Source organism: Cydia pomonella, chromosome 7 (assembly GCF_033807575.1).
Source record: "Cydia pomonella isolate Wapato2018A chromosome 7, ilCydPomo1, whole genome shotgun sequence".
NCBI classification, from domain to species: Eukaryota; Metazoa; Arthropoda; class Insecta; order Lepidoptera; family Tortricidae; genus Cydia; species Cydia pomonella.
Window position 1 is genome coordinate 23,484,328 of NC_084709.1, and position 20,580 is coordinate 23,504,907.

The 20,580-nt window shown below is 37.9% G+C and overlaps 1 protein-coding gene across 3 annotated transcripts; it reads right to left on the reverse strand.

Moving 5' to 3' along the window:
* Window positions 1–1,926: 1,926 nt before the first annotated feature.
* LOC133520192 (lebercilin-like) lies at window positions 1,927–20,569 on the reverse strand. 3 transcript variants are annotated; one of them, XM_061854562.1, is made up of 7 exons: window positions 19,971–20,569; window positions 13,682–13,886; window positions 12,800–12,864; window positions 11,765–11,956; window positions 9,647–9,866; window positions 7,917–8,048; window positions 1,927–7,721 (listed from the first exon to the last, which is right to left on the reverse strand). In XM_061854562.1, the coding sequence occupies exons 1-7, from the start codon at window positions 20,018–20,020 to the stop codon at window positions 6,747–6,749; spliced, it is 1,839 nt and encodes a 612-aa protein (XP_061710546.1). In that variant the 5' UTR covers window positions 20,021–20,569; the 3' UTR covers window positions 1,927–6,746. The 3 variants fall into 3 exon arrangements, with proteins under 3 accessions (XP_061710546.1, XP_061710547.1, XP_061710548.1); XM_061854563.1 differs by having other exon boundaries at window positions 19,945–20,569; XM_061854564.1 differs by having other exon boundaries at window positions 13,682–13,881; window positions 19,971–20,054.
* Window positions 20,570–20,580: the final 11 nt, after the last annotated feature.

The following is a 20,580-nucleotide window of genomic DNA, read 5'->3' on the forward strand; positions in this document are numbered from 1 at the left end:
GTTAAAAAACTTTTATTTTCTTTGTATTATTTTATTGTAGGTATTAATGCATGTGTACTCGTATTTGTAGTATAGTGTTTAAGTCTAGTGTTCCAAATTAATATGTATGAGTCATTATGTTACTCGAAATAAACGAATTTTAATTTAATTTAATACACTATTGGCACAATATTTGGGCGAAAGTGTGGAATGGAACCTATTACTGCGTGCAGTGTATATATTTGAGGACAAGGTTTAAGAATAAGAATCATTTATTGCCACATACAAGTACATAGGAGAATAAGGTTACATGATAGTTAAAAAAATACATTAATAATTTATACAGATCAACCGGTATTGTATTTATTGTATTGGGCTTTTTTGCGAGTACCATCACCAAAAATCGTACATGCGTTTTTTCGGATTAAGTACCTGTATTAAGTGACTGTTTGACGATGTCGATAATATTACGTTATTTAACGTCCAATTAGTCAAAGACAGACAAGAAAGGGTTAACTACGTAGGTATAGGACAAACTGCTTTTAAGGCGAGCAGCAAGTATGTCAAAATGCATATATGGCGAACTTCGATTGGGACCAACTGCTACTAAGTCAATTCGCTATTGGTCTAGATGTCTGGATTTTAGGGCAAATTGCGTATTGGACCAAACGCTAATTGGACAAACAGCGACCTGGACCAAATGCGAGCCACACAAACGGCTAACAAATCAAATTTCGTACCACCGCGAGTGTTTCACGTTTCAAAATAATCTAAATAAGCTTTAGGCTGTCAACACCCAATGTCCTTGAAATTGATGTTACTTAAACAATTTTTAAGAAAGACTATTTGTTTTAGTCAAGTAAGAAAAATATATGTTCATATTAATTATATTTCAAAGACCGTGGTTGTACTCGATACATGATTGAACGAAATCGGCTCGATAGAAAGTAATTGCAAAGATTGGTCTTAAAATCACAATTAAACGGTTCTATGTGTTTATTGTTTTGACTTATGGGTCTGCAATTAAAATCACAATTTCAAAACATTTATATCTAAACCGCTAAAGAGTAAAATATTACACTAATAATCCACTTTTTTTATTTAAATAATTTTCTTATTATTCCCTTATTATCAATCGCTGATTCCCTTGCCCAGGCCCAGTAACATGCGACAGTGCTATCTCATTTACTCCGATACAAATAGACAGTGTGCGCGCTTTAGGTATTGACAGCCTCTTAAAACAAGGGTTTTTTCTGCAGTGGATTGATATTATATTGTTTACAGTACATATGGGGCTACTTTATAGCACTAGTGCGAGAAGTAGCATATTACGTTACTGTGTCGAACATTTAAAGGGCCATATGTACTGTAAAACGTTGTACGATACATGTGCGAATAGGTAATTCTCAACTCGTGTCGATTTAAAACACTCCCTTCGGTCGTGTTTTAATTTATCGCCACTCGTTTCGAATTTCCTATTTTTCGCACTTGTATCGTAATGTACTATTTTATTGTTTCTTGATATTAACCCGCGCCATTAGAATCTCAACTTTAGCATTCCGATTTAAGGTTCAGATTAGATTTTACATTCGGGAAATGTGACTTGTCTTCAAATGAATCATCAAAGCTGGATTTATTGGAATATATTTTAATTTCTTGGGAAAACCTTGTAGATTAGTGTAGCCTGGAAAAGGGTTACCCAATAGAAATAACACACAAAGGCATTGTTTTTTAATTTTTGTTTCATGCATGGCATTACCGGTAGTCGGAGACGTACTAAACGCATTGAAGTGCCGGCACTTCATTGAGGTGCGGGTATTTTTTTGTTAGAGATGCTGACTAGGTATACCTCAATGCCTCTAGCCGCCTAGATATACAAAAAGGTCGCCCATTTCATTCTATTTTTAATTATTATTTTGATTCTCATGGCAAGTTCAGTAAAACGCATTTTTTTATAAAATATAATTTATTCACCTTCATCTACATAATTTATTTAATAACATTTCGTATAAATACATCCAAGATACACAAACTTTACAAAAATACATGACACACTCAATCACACAAAAAACTTGTCAATAGGGTCAAAAATGAGAAATAATAACGCCTGCCAATGTCAAACAATAGTTGTGTCCCAAGGGAAGAAAAGTAGGAAAGAATACGCGGGATGGAATGTCCTACGTTTCCTCCTGTGGTGCGCATACTATCTTTCTGCTGGACGGAGCCGGAAAGCGGCAACTTCGTTTAGCGCAGCGGGAGCAAAGTTGACGCTTTCCGCCCGGCGGAGGGCAGAAAAACTATTTAACGCTTTGAACGCTTTACGTCAGTACCGAAAACGTCACTTACTCGCGAAGGTCACGAGCTCAAGCGAATTTTGAAAATAATTATTATTTTGTAATTTGAATTCTGAAAGTGTGAAGATTACTTTGACAACGTACGCCTTAACACCTGATAGTCGTCCATGGCGCTATGCATGGCCACGACTAGTTTCGACGCCTTTAGTGTTCTTGGCGTTCAAAAGAACAATTAAACATAAATGAAATAAACATTTCATCTAAAGATCATCCCTATTGTATCTTCTAAACAGCTTTTTCGTCGGTACAGTCAGCGTCAAATACTTTGTAGCAACCAAAGTAGTCAAATAGTTCGGTACACCATATATTTAGTATGGTGTACCGAACTATTTGGCCACTTTGACTGCTACAAAGTATTTGACGCTGACTGTACATCAGAATATCTGAGCGGCCGAGGTACTCATAAATATCTGAACACACACTCTGAACGCCTTGACAATAGAGGCGTGTTCAGATATTTTTGAGCACGACGGCCGCTCCGATGTATCTGATAGGGACTTAGGGATTAGGGATCTTTAGTTTTAATAGTCACTCCTTCAGTAAAGACGCCATAAGGGTGCCTAGCCAACGTGCCAATCGTTTACGCTCTATAGCGAACGAAACGCAACTGTCTCTTTCGCTCTAATATAGAAAAGCAAGAGAGAGAACTACGCTACGCTGCGGAGCGTAAACGATTGGCACATTTGCTACACACCTAGATCGCCCAAAGTGCTTAAAGATACAAAGAAAATAAAAAAGGATATAGTGCAAATAAATATTTTGAATTGAATTGAATTGATATCTAAACACGCACTCTAACGCCTTAACAATAAAGGTATGTTCAGATATTTGTGAACGCCGTAGCCGCTCCGATATATCTAATGGCGACCTTTAACCTTCGGTCTCCATTATATCAATTATTATAATATTGAACTGTCGTCAGCACTAATAAGTACTGTGGAACCTCGATAACACGAATCTCAAGGGAAACGCCAAAAACTTCGTGTTAACGAGATTTCGCTTTATAGAGGTAATCGACTTGGGGAGGTTCTTATAGATTTCTGTTCGTGTTAAAGAGGTTTCGAGTAACAGAGGTAAAACGCATAAAAAAATCGTGTTAGAGAGGTAATTATACAAACGCATAAAGTACAGTCTTGTTATCTTTTTCGAGTTACAGAGGTTCGTTAGTAAATAACTTCGAGATATAGAGGTGGTAAAACAATACGCCTATTTTTTCGACTTGTAGAAAAGGTAAAAATTGTACTGGATAATCGTGAAGGCAATCTTTGGTTACTTCGTGTTAATGAGGTTAAACATTTTGAGTTATGGAGGTTTTGTGCTTTGAAGGGAAGGGAATAGCATTTTATTTCGTGTTAACGAGGATTTCGCCTTATCGAGGTTCGAGTTATCAAGGTTCCACTGTATTAAGGCCCACTAGCCTTAATTGATTGGAACAGACGGAAATAATTTTTCACCAATCTGATTTTATAGTCTGAGGTTGATAGTGTGGATGCAAACGCCAATTTGGCTCGCTGATTTCGACCGCCGATTATATATTTATTTATTTATGACCGATATTACCGTTATTATGACCGATATTACCGATAACATAGAGGTGCGGACGCAAGAATACCAATTTGTGGCGTTAGTGTTCATGTGTGGCATTTTTTTATTTATTTAGAGCGTTCAAATATCCCCCTAAATCTAAAATTGGTGATTAAATTGGAGATTGACGCCAATTTCCGCCAATATAATTATTAACTGGCCTTTACAGGTTTAATACCATAACCAAGAAATTTGTAAAAAAATAATCAAAATCTGGTGGAACGTCGTAGGTAACATAAAGGAGGGCTTTTATGTCGGTTTAAAAAATGGGACTATTTTTTGAATCTACGTTATACACCGTGGGCTAGTAAAACCCGACAGATTTTAACCACGCATTCCTGAGGTGATGAGGAGCAAACAATTTTAAATAAGTTTTGGGAAAATTCGGAAAAAAAAAAATTTTATCAGACAAAAATTTTTTTTTGCTTTTTCTTAATACGATACGTTATTTCTTCTTACATCTTCGCGAAAAAAAAAACTAATTAGTTACAACGAATAACTAAAGTTTTTTTTTATTTACACTAAAAATTGCGAGTTTCTTATAAAAATTTTATGTCTGCCAACAGGTATCTAAACCAAGTCACATAGTGGCAGCGTTGCAGCCAAAAATGCGCTTTTCACTAATTTATTACAGAATTTTTTTTTTACAAAAATTGACATTATCTCAAAAACAAGACCCATTTCAGGTAACTTTGTATCACATTTTAGTCTCTAAATGCGGTCAAGAATACACCTTTAAAATCTGTCGGGTTCTATCAGCCCACGGTGTATTTCATAAACCATAAGTATCATAACAAAATTTGAAAGTTGAAAACACCCTCCAAGATTCCATCAAGAAACCATGCAACGTGATCCGTGATATTTGGTTTCAGAACTCCCATTTATTTCGCAAAACAATAGTTATACAAAAAAATTTTGCATTATTTGTGTAACCGTATAAGTGAAACGGATATTTTCTCTATGGACCGATTTTTTTTTTACTTTGCTTTAATTATTAATATGAAAACCTGTAGAAAAAAATGTAGGTATGTAATTTTCCGTTAAGAGGAAAGGGGACGGCCGGTGCTCCATACAAACGTAGTCCCCATTTTCCTCCTTGTGTTGACATTATGGAAAATATTTTTACATAATTTCGTGTATATTAACCATAGCTATGCGCCTACGTTTCACTTTTTTCGATTACTGTAAAAATTAAATTAAATTAAATGCTGCTAACTTTAAAATAATAAATAATTGGAGTAAATTCAACGTAGGCTATGGTAACATGCGAAAAATTGTGTCAAAATATTTTCTATAATGTTAATATCCAGAGATGAAAATGAGGACTACGTGTAGGAAAAGACGATTTTGTGCGGGTCCTTCACTTATTCAGAACTCAGTGGAAATAACTTAGAACATTATAATCGGCCCCCTATATCACGTATCGGCCTCACCTCGCACTCGGACAAAGGTTTTAAGCCAATCCAGATTTTTTAAATTATATTTTGCACCATAACATCGAGCCGTCCAGAAAGGATTATTCTAGCTTCTGCCCGGGAAATTGGTTAAATTGGCTAGGTTTAAACGGACAGACAGACAGTGTGCATGTGGAAGCCGATCTGCGTCAGATTCAAGCCGATAATTGGCCGGAAATGGCGCAGGATCGGGAAAAATGGTGTGCTCTCGTTTCGGAGGCTAACGGCCCTATTCGAAGAATGATTAAGATACGTTTAAGATCTTGGAAAGATCTTTAAAAGATCGATAATTAAACGACATGTCTAAATTGACGTTTATTTCGACTCCGCTGTGATCCCAATAAGATCAATCTACGATATTTCTAACGTCAAAGTGACATTGGTTGCCCGAATCGAGCTGCTTCTATCAATTATACGACATACAAACGATATCTAGATGAGAACTTATCTAAACCGAAACTTATCGTGCCGTAAGATAAGACCCTCTTTGGGTCGCTGAGTAGGTACAGACTTTTTGAATTTTTACCCTGTTGCTAGGAATAAAGGCATAGCTTTTACACTGGCATCGTTTTCATGCTTTCTAGGCGCACAGTGTCGGTACAGGAAAGTTATAATTGCAAGTATACCCCGCTAATAAAATAATAAAATTGTATCAACTCTACCAGCCTGTTGTCCAGTCCGGCCCGAGCACTCGATCAGGGTAGAGCGAGATCGAGTTTTAGCGCCCTTGGTTAAACTTTTTTACCCAAATCAGGCCAAGATCAAGGCGGGCCATGCTCAGTATTAGGTACCGTCACGTCACAATATTACGTTGCCCTGAACGGGGGCTGTAAGGTTTATATTGTAAAATATAAATACACGTATATTGCATTGCATTGTTGAAACAAACAGGTTTTTATTGAAGTGAAAACTTCTTTAGCGGCGCTGTGCACTTTTTGTGATGGGGAAAAAATGTTAAACTCGCGACAGGTGACGTGACCGACAGATTCGACAAATTGAAAATTCGTAAGACGGACACGTGACCTGATGGAAAAACTGTTACAATGTCATTGAAAACTACTATTGATGCGGTCTTTATTAGTAACCTATGAATATAAGTAAGTTATGAATAACCAGAAAATACCACCAGTAAAAGCTCATTTAACATTCATGAGCATTGCCGCCCCTTCTCCGACAGTCAAGCAAAACAAACGGTCTTAGTACTGATATTTGTTTCCTAACTTCAACTCGTTGATTTAATTATTATGTCAACGAACTTCATAATCAAAATGGTCTATTGAAAAACAACTGTTTACACCCGATAACTTTGTTATAAAGTAAAACAAGTTACCAGCCTCGTGTCACGAAATAATTGCAAGCAATCATTACTTCTATATCATTTTTTTCCTAGTAAATCATTTAACAAATCTTGATTGCTCAGACTAGAATCGCCAAATACATTGGTCCGTGATTCAACCCTAGAGCTCCTTCGTCCAGAAACTGACCTCTTTCTGGCAACCGGCAAACCTTCAGCAGAAAAAACCTGGTCTGATATCATATTGAAATTATTATTTAACTCTGACAGAGCTTCTGGGGGTATTTCGCCTTGCGCATTGACTAATTCATTGATTTTGTCGACAGCTTGCAAATGCTCAACTATCGTATCGTTATTAAATCTCGACTGGGTGTATTCTCTCATGTGTTTGTCTATAACTTTGCTACTTTTTTCTATGTCATGGATGATGTCTTTGCAATATGTCTCGATAGGCTTGCCAGACAATTTTCGTTCAATCTTTGTTTTATCCATGTTCGTTCTTGTTGCTGGCACGGGATTAGAAACTTCCACAGATTTAAATTCTTCGTTGATTATCGTTGTATTTTCTTCAATGGTTACATCGTCGTAAAACGAAACATTGGAATGTCTCCTTCCTCTCGACTTGGGTCTTTCATCATCGACTTCACTAAGTTGTTCCTCTATTGATTCATCAGTAGATCTCCTCCTCAGAGCACTAGATTTCCTGGATAAAGAATCATCAGTTTTAATTTTGTTGATTAAATCTGCCTTCATAGCATCTAATTTCTTTTGAACTTCATCCGGCGAGGCGTTTTTGAAGTCAAGTTGTTCGTCAAAGATTGCCAGGTCAGCCATTCCATCTTGAACGGTTTTGGCTATTTCTATTATGTCGTCGGATCCCTTGGAGCTTTTCCTGGTGTTGTTGGAGGTAGACCGTGTGCTGTTGCTGAGGCGACTGCGAGCCGCGTATCGGGAGCGGGGCTCGGCGGACGAGCTGGTTTCCTCGTCGTGGGATAAAGCACTGCTAAGACTGCGAGAGTTTTCGCACATTTTTGCTAGCATGTTGTTCTGGTCCCCCTGTAATAAACATCAATCAATAAATGGATAGCTTCCAACAAATGCCATCCGCAGGTTAACAAAACCTTTCAAAGTCCTCAACATCGAGGTTAAGTTAGCCCAGATTGGTTACGATATTGGCGATGGTTCTACTTTTAAGAAGAACAAGGTATTATTTTTCCAAGCAAGAAGGTACTCGTAAGCTGATATACTCACACTGCCCCTGTCATCATCACGGATATCCTGGCTGCGCATGTATTTACGTGGCTGTTGCTGCACTGGAATGGACTTCACTGGTGACTTCACGACTCTGCCCTGTCGCGCCGTGTAAATCATCTTTTCTTTCATCTAAACAAATTAGAACAAATATAACAATAGATCCGGGACACAGATGTTATAGCAAAGCACGTGGAGTAATGCCACTTGTCACACCGTCAAGCACTTCGCATATACAGCAAGCGACACCATAAAGCTGGTTTTCCACCGGAGGGGCAAGGCGAGACGATGCGTGGCGAGAATTATAATCGCACTGGCCCTATTTCTTTAAAAATTGGCATTAATATCTAAACAAATTAGAACAAATATAACAATAGATCCCGGGATACAGATGTTATAGCAAAGCACGTGGAATAATGCCACTTGTAAATACACCGTCAAGCACTTCGCATGTACAGCAAGCGACACCATAAAGCTGGTTTTCCACCGGAGGGGCGAGGCGAGCCTACGCGTGGTGAGAATTAAAATCGCACTGGCCCTATTCCACTAAAAATTGGCATTAATATCTAAACAAATTAGAACAAATATAACAATAGATCCCGGGATACAGATGTTATAGCAAAGCACGTGGAATAATGCCACTTGTAAATACACCGTCAAGCACTTCGCATGTACAGCAAGCGACACCATAAAGCTGGTTTTCCACCGGAGGGGCGAGGCGAGCCTACGCGTGGCGAGAATTAAAATCGCACTGGCCCTAGTCCTGACTGGATGTCTGTCGATACCCCCTGTCAGGGGAGTATGAGGGGCCGCTACCGCCTTCCGGCTGCGGCGGCTGTCGCGGGTCGCTCCCCACCGTCCGGTGGGGAGGTCAAATGGCCGTCATTTGGGAGACGGTGTGTGTGGCTGGTGTGGGCAGGGCAGTGGCCCTAGTCCACTAAAAATTGGCATTAATAGCTATCGCGAGCCCGCGCGGGCTCGGGATTGGCATTAATAGTCAACGCGAGCTAGTGCGTGATCGCTAATATATCTTAGTAAAATTTCTTCAAGTTTTAGCACATCCAGTTAAATTAATTGACTTGAAGAATTGTCTTGCCCAATAAAATACCCAATTGTCGTTTGTTTACATTCTTTTGAATACCTAAAGATACAGACTTATAGTATAAATGGCTTGTACTGTCATGACGGTATTCCCTAGTAATAAACATCAAAGAACAACAAATCACCTACCGCACGAAACGTGTTTCTGTTGCAGAGTTAATTTATACTCTACATATATCGCCAGACATTTATACTCTACATATAAAAATCAAGAGTGGGAATATAAGTAAAGTTACTTTTTTTTGACAATTTTAAAGAGCCTGGTAAAAGTTACTGCCGGCGGAAATGGTCGGCAATGTTGATTATCGATTTTTAACAATATTTTCTAAATCATACATAAAAATCAGCCATGGCAATTTAAGAAAAGTTAGTATTATTTTGTACCGAACAAATGGCCGTCGGGCCAATATAGCAAGTATGCACACATTAAAAGTACCTACTAACACAATATTTTCCCATACATACATTATTCATGAGAAAATAAGTACGGTCTGGCGGCTCTGGGATATTGGACTATTACAACAAGGTTACGAAAGTCAAATTAAACTACTATATTCTGCGTCTATTCTAGATTAACTGTCTAATTAGTAATTCATAGCCTAATTTGTACTATTCATAGTTGATCATACCTCGATAATAGTCGACAGTTTATCAGCGTTATTAATAGCCAAGTCCAGGTCATGCCGGGTGTCTTTATGCTTGTTGATTTCAGCTTGCAACTGGTGCTTAAAATTCTTGGCTTCGAGCGCAAGTCGGCGCTGCAGAGTGCTTATAGTTTCGTTCTGCTGCTGAACCTTTAGCTGAAGGTCTGACAGTTGGGATTGTAGCTTCTCTCGTTCGAGGAGGTTTCTGAAAGAAATATTTTTCCTTCCTAGCTCAATACGGTTTTATTATACAGTATGTCTCCCACCATGGGGCTTTCAGGGATCGATTCTACTCGCTAAATTTTAGCTACTTTTAGTAAGGGACAAAAGCGGTGGTGGCCGAGTGGATATGACGTCCGACTTTCAATCCGGCGGTCGCGGGTTCAAATCCTGGCTCGTACCAATGAGTTTTTCGGAACTTATGTACGAAATATCATTTGATATTTACCACTAGCTTTTCGGTGAAGGAAAACATCGTGAGGAAACCTGCATGCATCTGCGAAGAAATTCAAAGGTGTATGTGAAGTCCCCAATCCGCATTGGGATAGCGTGGGGACTATAGCCCGAGCCCTCTCGCGCATGAGAGGAGGCCTGTGCCCAGCAGTGGGACGTATATAGGCTGAATTATTATTATTTATTATTATATTAGTAAGGGACAAACCCCGAAATTGCGAAAAAAAGTTCGGCTTTTCCATAGAAAACATTACCTATCTTATTACTTGATTCAGCTAAAAGTATAAAAAAAAATATTCGCTATTTCGGGATTAGTCACAATAAAAGGTGCTCAGTGTAGCGACTAGATTCAAGCCCTACATTTTAAGACACTCTGTAAAAGCAAGAAGAAAGAATTAAAGTCTTGACGCGATTCATTTAATATAAATTTCATTTTGACACTTGGAGAGACTTTACACGTCCAAATCTTATTAGTATTAGTACTCTGACATTGGGGACTTTGTACGTCTCCAAATTTAATTTATTATTAACTGTAGAGTAGAGACTATACATCGTTGTTAAATTGCTATTTATTTTTAAGATTATTACAATGTAATGTTGCTATATATTTTTCATGTCACTATTGATTTGTAAACTAGCCCTACTTGCAGAATATTTTTTTTAATTTTAAATAAATCAGTGTTCGTTCCACGTTTGAAGACAAAAACTTGGTGATACTCGTACAATATTAGGTGTATAGAGCTTATTTTTCCATACATCTAACTACAAATTCGCAAGTTGCGGAAAGTTTCCAAAAAGTTCCCGGAAATTTTAGATAAATATCACAGGAAAGAAAGGAAAATTTTAGGGACTAGAAATATTCGATTCCCATGAAAAAATTTGAATTTTTATGTATGTGTGTTTGACGACCGGTTTGGCCTAGTGGGTAGTGACCCTGCCTACGAAGCTAATGGTCCCGGGTTCAAATCCTGGTAAGGGCATGTATTTGTGTGATGAACATGGATATTTGTTCCTGAGTCATGGGTGTTTTCTATGTATTTAAGTATTTATAAATATTTATATATAATATTATATATATCGTTGTCTAAGTACCCTCAACACAAGCCTTATTGAGCTTACTGTGGGACCTAGTCAATTTGTGTAATAATGTCCTATAATATTTATTTATTTATGTACCGTAAAACCACCCAACTATAGTCCAAAGCTCCCAACTATGGTCCACAAATAAACTCAATTTTTCTCGTTACGGTGTGTATTCTACTATATTTTTGTAGTTCTAAGGCAAAGTATGTTTATAAATGGAAGGTAAAACTAAGAGTAAACCAAAAGGAACATTGGTATAGATACTTAATTTCCTTTCGAACTTGTGGACCATAGTTGCAGTATTGGACTATAGTTGTGTAGTTTTACGGTACCATGTAGAAATTTCGCTATATTGGAAAATTGGACAGCACATAAGTAGGCGCCACCCCGGTGCGTGCATACATAAAGGAAGGAATGGAAACATTCGCGCTTTTTTTAAGCTTCCGTAGCTCAGTTGGTTAAGAGTGATTGGACGGTTTCCAAAGGTCGCAGATTCAAATCCTTCCGAAAGCGGTGATTTTTTTTCAATTTTTCCTTTAATATAAAACATAGGTAAGTATATCTAACCTGTCTTTACTCAAATCCAGCAGATGCTGGTGCTCGTCCCTAAGCTGCTGCAGTTGCATGTCGCGCTCCTTCAGTTTCGTCAAAGTCTCTTTCATCTGTTGCTTCAGCTGTTTGTACTTTAACTGCTGGATCCTAATCTCCTCGGTGTGAGAGCTGAGCACTTGCGGCAGCTCTGCGTTCGAGTTCTCATATCTGGTAATTTAAGATTATTAATTCATTTATATTTTATTCCACAAAATACTAAAGATGTATAAATGGCGGACTTACCTAATACCTAATGACATTTTCTACCATAGGGCTAAACAGAGACGTAAAAATGGTGCAAGGAGAGAAGAATTAAGTGTTCAGATTTTTGCTTGGGACACCTGATATTAGTGTAGGTTTGGTCTTAATTTGTCAGGCACTATATATATAATTGAATGAATTAAAAGGAACTAGTAACTATCTGTGCAATGTTAGATAAAAACATAATGTTCGGTAACGTTGTGTTGTGGACGACGCTCACGATGGTGGTACTTAATTGGCAGGAAATCGACAATCAAAATGACAGTTTCCTTCCTCATTCATCACATTATCGACGGTTGTATTTTAATGATATTATTAACACAAGTAAATCGCTCTTCTCGGCAACGAACAATTGGCAAAAATATATCGGAACACATCCCTATTCCTAAGGTAACAAAGGCGTGTTACGATGTAACCTATTTGGCTACTTTGGCCGTCACTATTTATTTCACGCTAACTGTATATATCGGCGGCCAATTGTAAGATCAGGCAGATCGTAATATTCCTGTGCAATGTCTTGACGATAATCACAAACAGTAAATACACTTAAACTAATAAATAGGTAGGATAGGTTCCTCAGATTGCTTTAGATAGAAACTAACCAGAAATAGAAGCCTCGCTGGCTTCGTCGCCTCAGGGAACGAGACAAAGATTTTCACGCTTTACGATATGCCTAGGAATTTCACGATATGCCTGGTTTTACGATAGGCCGCCGACATAATATAATAAGTAAGTATGATGATAACTAACCTTTGTAACGCTATCTCTTGTTTTTTCTGCATAGCCCGCAGTACCCGATTTTCATTACTCAACTCCTGCGTAACATTAAATATTCATTTAAAATGTATCTAAACCCTTTGGGAAAAATCCTGTTCACCCTTTTCCAGGCCACCAATCTATAAAGTTTTCCCGAAAAATCCAAATACATCATATATATTCCAATTAATACAGCTTTGATGGTTCAGAAGACAAGTCACATTTCCCGAAAATGCATACTAATTTTAACCTTAAATCGGAAAGTTAACGATGAAATTCGTATTACGTCTGGAAAGGGGTCAACGACAGATTTAAAGAAAAGGCTCAACCAGACTAATTCTGAAATTCCATAACGAAGCGATCAGATTTCAGGCCAACACATATGGTCACGAAATCTTCAAAAGTTGGAAAATTCTCACAACCTGTGCGTCGTCAACAGTAAGTTAGACTTACATTCCGATATCAACATTATTTTATTTTGTTATCATTCTCCTCAGTGCTTCTCGCTCGCACCAGTACATGTACCAACAAGTACGACGAATGATAGCAAAATAATATCATTTTGAAAGCCTAGATTGACCTATTAGCCTCAAACGGCTCGGTTTCAGTGATTGGCTGGCTATGTCGCCGGGTAGAAGGTTTATTTGTTGACCAGTGAGTATGTAAAAACCAAAAAACTGAAATTACCTACAACTTGTAAGTGATACTGGCCGTCAGCCAACTGATTCTGTAGCTGCTTCACCCGGTGCGTCTTAGCTGACAGTACACGTTGGGTAACAGAACGGTCCGGCTTTAGTGATTGGCTGGACATGTCGCCGGCGAGAGCCTTCAAGTATCGGCCAGTGGTCTATACATTCGATCAAGAGATCAAGATACCTGCAAGTGATACTGGGCGTCAGCTAATTGATTCTGTAGCTGCTTCACCCGGTGCGTCTTAGCTGACAGCACACGTTGGGTAACGGAACGGTCCGGCTTCAGTGATTGGCTGGACATGTCGCCGGCGAGGGGGTTCATGCGCTTGCGCTTCGTCAGCAAGTTTAGACGAGAACTGCTGCTGTAGACGGTCGCTGCAGACTCTTTTCTGTAATAAATACATACTCGTATAAGGTGTTATTAAAGTTGCGCTTCGACCAGAGATGTGCGAGGATGCGTAGCGAGGGCCGTGTTTTTACAAGCTCGTATTTGCTTTCACCTGACCTTTGTCTGTTTGTAATCAAATCTTGCAAGTTAAATTTGATCCACTTCCCGGTTTCCGATTGAGCTGAAAATTTGCATACATAATATGTAAGTCGGGTGACAATGCAATATTATGGTACCATCGAGCTGATCTGATGATGGAGACAAGAGGTGGACATAGGAACTCTGTGATAAAACAACGCAACCTAATTGTGTTTGGGGTTTTTAGAATTGGCTCGATGAGTATTAGTTGCCTGTGGAAAGAAAAGTACAGTCAGCGATAAAAGCTTGTACCAAAAATGAAATAATATGAATATAAATTAATAAATACAAAAAAGATGGTCATTATTCTTATTTGTTATATTTGTGTCCTGAAAGACAAAATTAAAGGATCGTTTACAAACTCGTTAACATTCTTGTCCCTGGACTATAAAATTAAAGTCAGTAATTAAATATTGTAGATGAATGAGTATGAGTATGAATATGAGTTGAATTTTATTGCTAATGTCGACTCCATGGCTCGCTATCAGTCTTGCCATGCGATAAAAACCTCGATGCCTACCGATCATCAAGTTCTAATCAAAATGATCAAAACCGTTACAAGTTGTTTAATCTGAATCGAGGCCCTAGCCGAAAGCAAAACCAATTCAACTAAATAGAAATTCTAACCACGTGTTCGTAGAGAATTTCTATAAATAGGTAGGTAAGGTACTGAGGGCCTACCGCGAACCACGTTCGACGTGCTGCCTCTCTGTCGCACTTGTGAATTCGTACGTAAGTGTGACAGGGAGGCAACACGTCGAACGTAGTTCGCGGCAGGCCCTCTGATACTATCTTCAAACCGTAGTGAATCAAAGAAAATTGAGTTTTGAACAATGTGTGAATGGAAGCGTACTCGACATAGTTGTGTTACCGGAGTTCGGTAAGTGAGCAGGAAAACTATAGAGGAAATACATGTTGATGTTCTTCAAACTTGCTTAAATCCACGCAAAGTGGTGAAGGGATTTGAGATATTTACGTGTAATACAACAGAATGAACTTTAAGATGGAATAGCTTTTTGAATCTAACGAAATAAAGGTAATTTTTGTATGAAATTCCATTTCGGTAGAAAACGGTTTCCGCTAACTAAGTCTTAACAAATCACTTAGTGAAAGTCAAATCCTTTATAATTTCAGGATTTTCTACACAGCATAGAACTTGACACACATATATATCTCAATCATTTTGTCGGCGAGTCGCCATCGACACATTCTTAATATTGACCTTTGCTCTCATTTCACTTTTTTCAACATTATTTTCACGATTAGGAGTTATATTGTTACAGATTAACAATAAAACTCTAAACTAATTTTAATATGAGTAACTTATTTATGTTTAATTGCTCATCTACGTAGGCGCCCTAATTATAAGTATCCATATATAAGAGTCTACCCTTATTAGTATTCCGAGTGCCCTCATGCCATGCCCGACGGTCCTCTAGTCTCAATTCAATACCGAATTATTAAAAATTACATTAAAACCAGCATAACCTGACCTCAAAGTTCTATACAAATATTAACAATCGAAGACCATGTTTATAATGGATTTAGTTTAAGAAGTGGTTGTAATAATGCCTCGTCGGCGACTTACTCAATCTCTCTCGAGTTAACTGCCTATCCATAATTATTGGAAAATTATAAGGAGATGACATTACCTACCATTTAAACTTGCTAAGCTAGCAAGTTGTTGATTATACCAACGTTCCAAAACTATATATAAATATAGTCCTCCAATGTCGTATCCGACAACGGCGACCTTTACAATTTCCTTTGATTTTTAAATGCCCGGTCGCACTGTGCACAATAAAGCTGCCCTTGGTCGTTATATGTGTATGCGTAGAACGGCTTAGGTCGAGACATCCGTTGAAGGCGCTTTTGATCCAGGTGTTCAAGTCGAGCTTCTTCAAAAGTAGCTACACCTTCTCTTACCATATTGCGCCATTCTGATCTCTGAACCGCAAGCTCCTCCCAACGCTCTAATGGAATGTCGCAAGCTTTGAGATGACGCTTCAGAACGTCTAACATGGAGGTCGTCGGGCCAATATGTCCGGTATGGCGGCCATTTTAATGAAAAGCCAACTAAGATGGATTGGACACGTCTGTCGCATGGATGACTGTAGACTCCCTAAGTCTGTTTTCTATTCGGAACTGAAGGATCGTAGCCACGGGAGACAGTTTCTGCGATATAAAGACGTTCCAAAACTAGTACATTACGAACAAATAATTCGCAACTCGTATCGATTTAAAAGTTATAAAAACAATCCATTCGGTCGTGTCTTAATTTATCGCCACTCGTTGCGGATTTCCTACTTATCGCACTTATATTGTACAAAGTTTTACAGTACATATTTATGGCCCTTTAAATATTCGACATACGCACGTATAGTGCTAAATTAGCGCCAAATTACTGTATAGTACTCGTAGATTGTTAAGAGGCTGTCAATACCTAAAGCGCGCACACTGTCTATTTGTATCGGAGTAAATGAGATAGCACTGTCGCATGTTACTGGGCCTGGGCAAGGGAATAATAAGAAAAATATTTAAATAAAAAAGTGGATTATTAGTGTAATATTTTACTCAACAGCGGTTTAGATATAAATGTTTTGAAATTGTGATTTTAATTGCAGATCCATAAGTCAAAACAATAAAGACATAGAACCGTTTAATTGTGATTTTAAGACCAATCTTTGCAATTATTTTCTATCGAGCCGATTTCGTTCAATCATGTATCGAGTACAACCACGATCTTTGAAATATAATTAATATGAACATATATTTTTCTTACTTGACTAAAACAAATAGTCTTTCTTAAAAAACTGTTTAAGTAACATCAATTTCAAGGACATTGAGTGTTGACAGCCTCTTAACCAAGGGATGAAAGGCACTCATTTCTGCCGAGGAAGTTTAGTCCGAGACTGAAATTGTGCCTTTCACCCGAGTGAACACTCTACTTTTTCATTTCGAATACGAATGTTTTTTTTTAACATGACTACTTAAGTATATTTTTTTTTGCATTTCTTGAGGGTACTTTTTTGTTATTTATGGAATGGAGAGTTAAATATCATAATGCAAATTGTATAACAAATCTATTAATAACCAAATTTCAACTGCTTAAAAAATCGTACTTAGAAAGTGACATGCTCTAGTGCAAAACCGTATCACTTTATGCACACTTTTTAAAACAACAATGACCCTCTTTCAGAGCAATTTTTTTTTTCTTTTATTAAGAAACAAACGGTCATTTACAATATGCAGTATTATTAACTATTGTATTTTAAGGTAAGACCTACGGTTTCCTTAATTAAATATAAGAGTGCTAGATTTTAAACAGTTTTTTTTTTGCTACAGAGCAAATGAAAACATCTTTACCAGCCAACGTTCCAAAAATATAATTATACGACCTTATTGTCCGTGGTATAGAGTCGTGTAAATACCTACATAGAGTCAGTCTCTGGAGTTGCGGGCGTCCATAGGTAACTACTTACCATCAGGCGGGCCGTATGCTTGTTTGCCACCGTCGATAAAAAAAGACCAAGCTGAGTTGTGACCGATTTGGATAGCACAGACTGTGCAAGTGTAAACGTCATAATTTCATAAAAGTTTGACGTTTAAAATAACACTTGCACCATCTGGGCTCTCAAAATCCCTGCCAACTTAGCTTGGGTTTGACTCTATTGGAACGTTCAATTCAATTTAACACTTTATTTCCAAGAACACACACACTGTACATATACACTGTTGGTTAGTAGAAGGAATTAGGTCAGCATATTCTGCCGGCATGCATCGGCGTAGAAATATTTACATAAGTTAAATTAAACATTAAAATTCAAAGTCAGTATAAGATTAGCAAAATTAATTAACCTTTTCAACGCCAAAGACCACAAAAACGGTCATCGTCTGTCGTGCCCGCGACGCCAATGACCATTAAAAAGGCTATGGCGGACGTTGTCAAAGCGACTTTCCTACTGTCAGTTAAGCTTCATATTCGCTCTTCACCAGTTAACTTTTTGGCGTCCATGGCACTTCTTGACACGTGTGGAAAAGCGTTGAAAAGGTTAACAATTCATGATAAATATAATTTATATATTCATCTACAGAGTAATAACATTTACCAAGCAACCACGTTGTCAATTTCAATTTCAACATTTATTCAGCAAATAATCCACAAGCGCAATTTTACACGTCAACATGGAATTTACATACAAGCAAAAACAAGCACGTCAACAATTTATAAAATACAATTCATTGAAAAGTTGTAAAGATGTTTGTGAACCCGACTGTACACCTACACATATTTTATGATTGACGACCAGTCTGGCCTAGTGGGTAGTGACCCTGCCTATGAAGCCGATGGTCCCGGGTTCAAATTTCAAATCCTGGTAAGGGCATTTATTCGGTTATTCGCGGATGGTCTAAAACGCAAAATTACTAGTGTAATATTTTGCCTATATCGCTTTTAGTCTACATCGCGAACAGTCTAGAACGCAAAATGACCACTTTTTTATTTCATTAGGTAGGTTAGGTTTGTTAGTTATCTTCAAATGGCCGAAGGCCAAACCGCCCAGAATAGGAGTCCCGCGGCAGCGGGGCTCCGTCGACATCGCTAACGTAAAGATAAAACGACGAAAATGATGTAGGCATTTTGCGTTCTTAACCGTTCGCGATGTAGACTAAAAAAATTTAATAAAAACAAAAATACATTAAAATTACAATACTTACTTAATTACTTGCACACATAAAATTAAAAATTAAAACGAATAACATACAATTGATAAAAACTAATAAATCAGTTAGACGCCCTGTGCAGCTTATCCCAATGAAGCTGGAAAGGGCCGTCTAGGCGCTCTGCCACCGTCTGAAGGAGTGAGAGATATAGGCAAAATATTAAAAAAGAGAAGTGATATAGGCAAAATATTACACTAGTCATTTTGCGTTTTAGACCATCCGCGAATAACCCCATTTATCGGTTGTGTGATGAGCACGGATATTTTTTGTTCCTGAGTCTTGGGTGTTTTCTATGTATTTAAGTATTTATACATATTTATATATATATCGTTGTCTGAGTACTCACAACACAAGCCTTCTTGAGCTTACTGTGGGGCTTAGTCAATTTGTGTAATAATGTCTTATAATATTTATATTGGCGCTTTGTTTCTCGTGAAATTTTGTGTTAAGTAGTTAGATAGAATTTTTCTGTCGTTTCCTTTTTGGAAAATGTTAAAAATGGCAGCAATTGGCATAAAGAACTTAAGTGCCATTAGTCTATGGCGAGCACGATGTGATAATAACTCGATGAAGTATTTTTTTAGGGTTCCGTAGCCAAATGGCAAAAAACGGAACCCTTATAGATTCGTCATGTCCGTCTGTCTGTCCGATTATGTTTTTGTGTTGTTATCGCGAGGTCTACTGCTCACAGAACACTTGTTACTAATATTGTGCATCTTCTACAGTCTGGCCATCAGCCATTGTTGTCAGAATTAGGGCTATAACAGCGAAAATCGAAGTTCGTCAATTGCGGGCATTATTCTCTGTCAGTCTAATTATGTCTTAGTGACAGTAAAAGGGAGAGATCACCGCAATTTGCGAATTTCGGTTTTCGCGGTAGGCCCCCCAGAGTAGCTGGGACACAAATGCTCAACTTATAATATAGTGGCATAAAAACACATATCCGGATATTGTATGAAACACTCTCAAAAGAATTGAAGACCGATCCACGGTGGACCAACCTTGGCTTGGCTCATCTACTGGACAAAGCTCTTTAGGGGAACGAGATCGCAATATCGCTTGATCCCTCTTACGTGTAACTGCTTTCTGTACATTGGCCCAACGTGACGCTTTAGTGACATGGTTGAGTGGCCTGATAATTTTACTCGTGCTATTCTATGAAGCGTTACAGTGTGCACACAATATTCTATCCAACTGACCTGTAAACAATTTTAAAATCACCAACCTTTGAAATTCTTTCCTCTTATCTTCAGGTATGAGACTTAAGCTGGACATAGCTTCAATCCATTTTCAACACATTGTGTAAAAAAATGCTCAATATGAGCTTGTTTTGAAAAAAATATAATTGAAGTAGTGTTGTGTACCCGTCGCCAAGGAAACCGATAACTGTCACAATCAATAGGATTTGAAACATTGTAATCGAACAGCCTTGGCGGATTTTGACAATACCTATGCGGTATAGGTTGCGGTACTCTTTGTACCTAATTTTATTGATAGATTACTTATGATTAGATAGACTGGTAACGAGAAAATAATATTGAAGTAGGTCAAATACATATTTGTAATTCAATTACTGGTGAAACTTTTTATAAGGAGGACCTAAGTATGTTTTTATTAGTCTTTGCCCATGACTTCGTCTGCCTAGAAAGAACATATTCAAACCCAACCCACAACCTATGAACCTAGCCGATATTACGCCCAAGGGAGTAAGCATTTTACTGCCACTACGTTATGCGAGTCAAAGAGGTTGATTTTTTTTATGGAAATAGTTTTACTTAAGCTCACTAAATTTCCCTCTTCTTTGTTTAATAACATGCGTCTATTGGTTTTTTTTT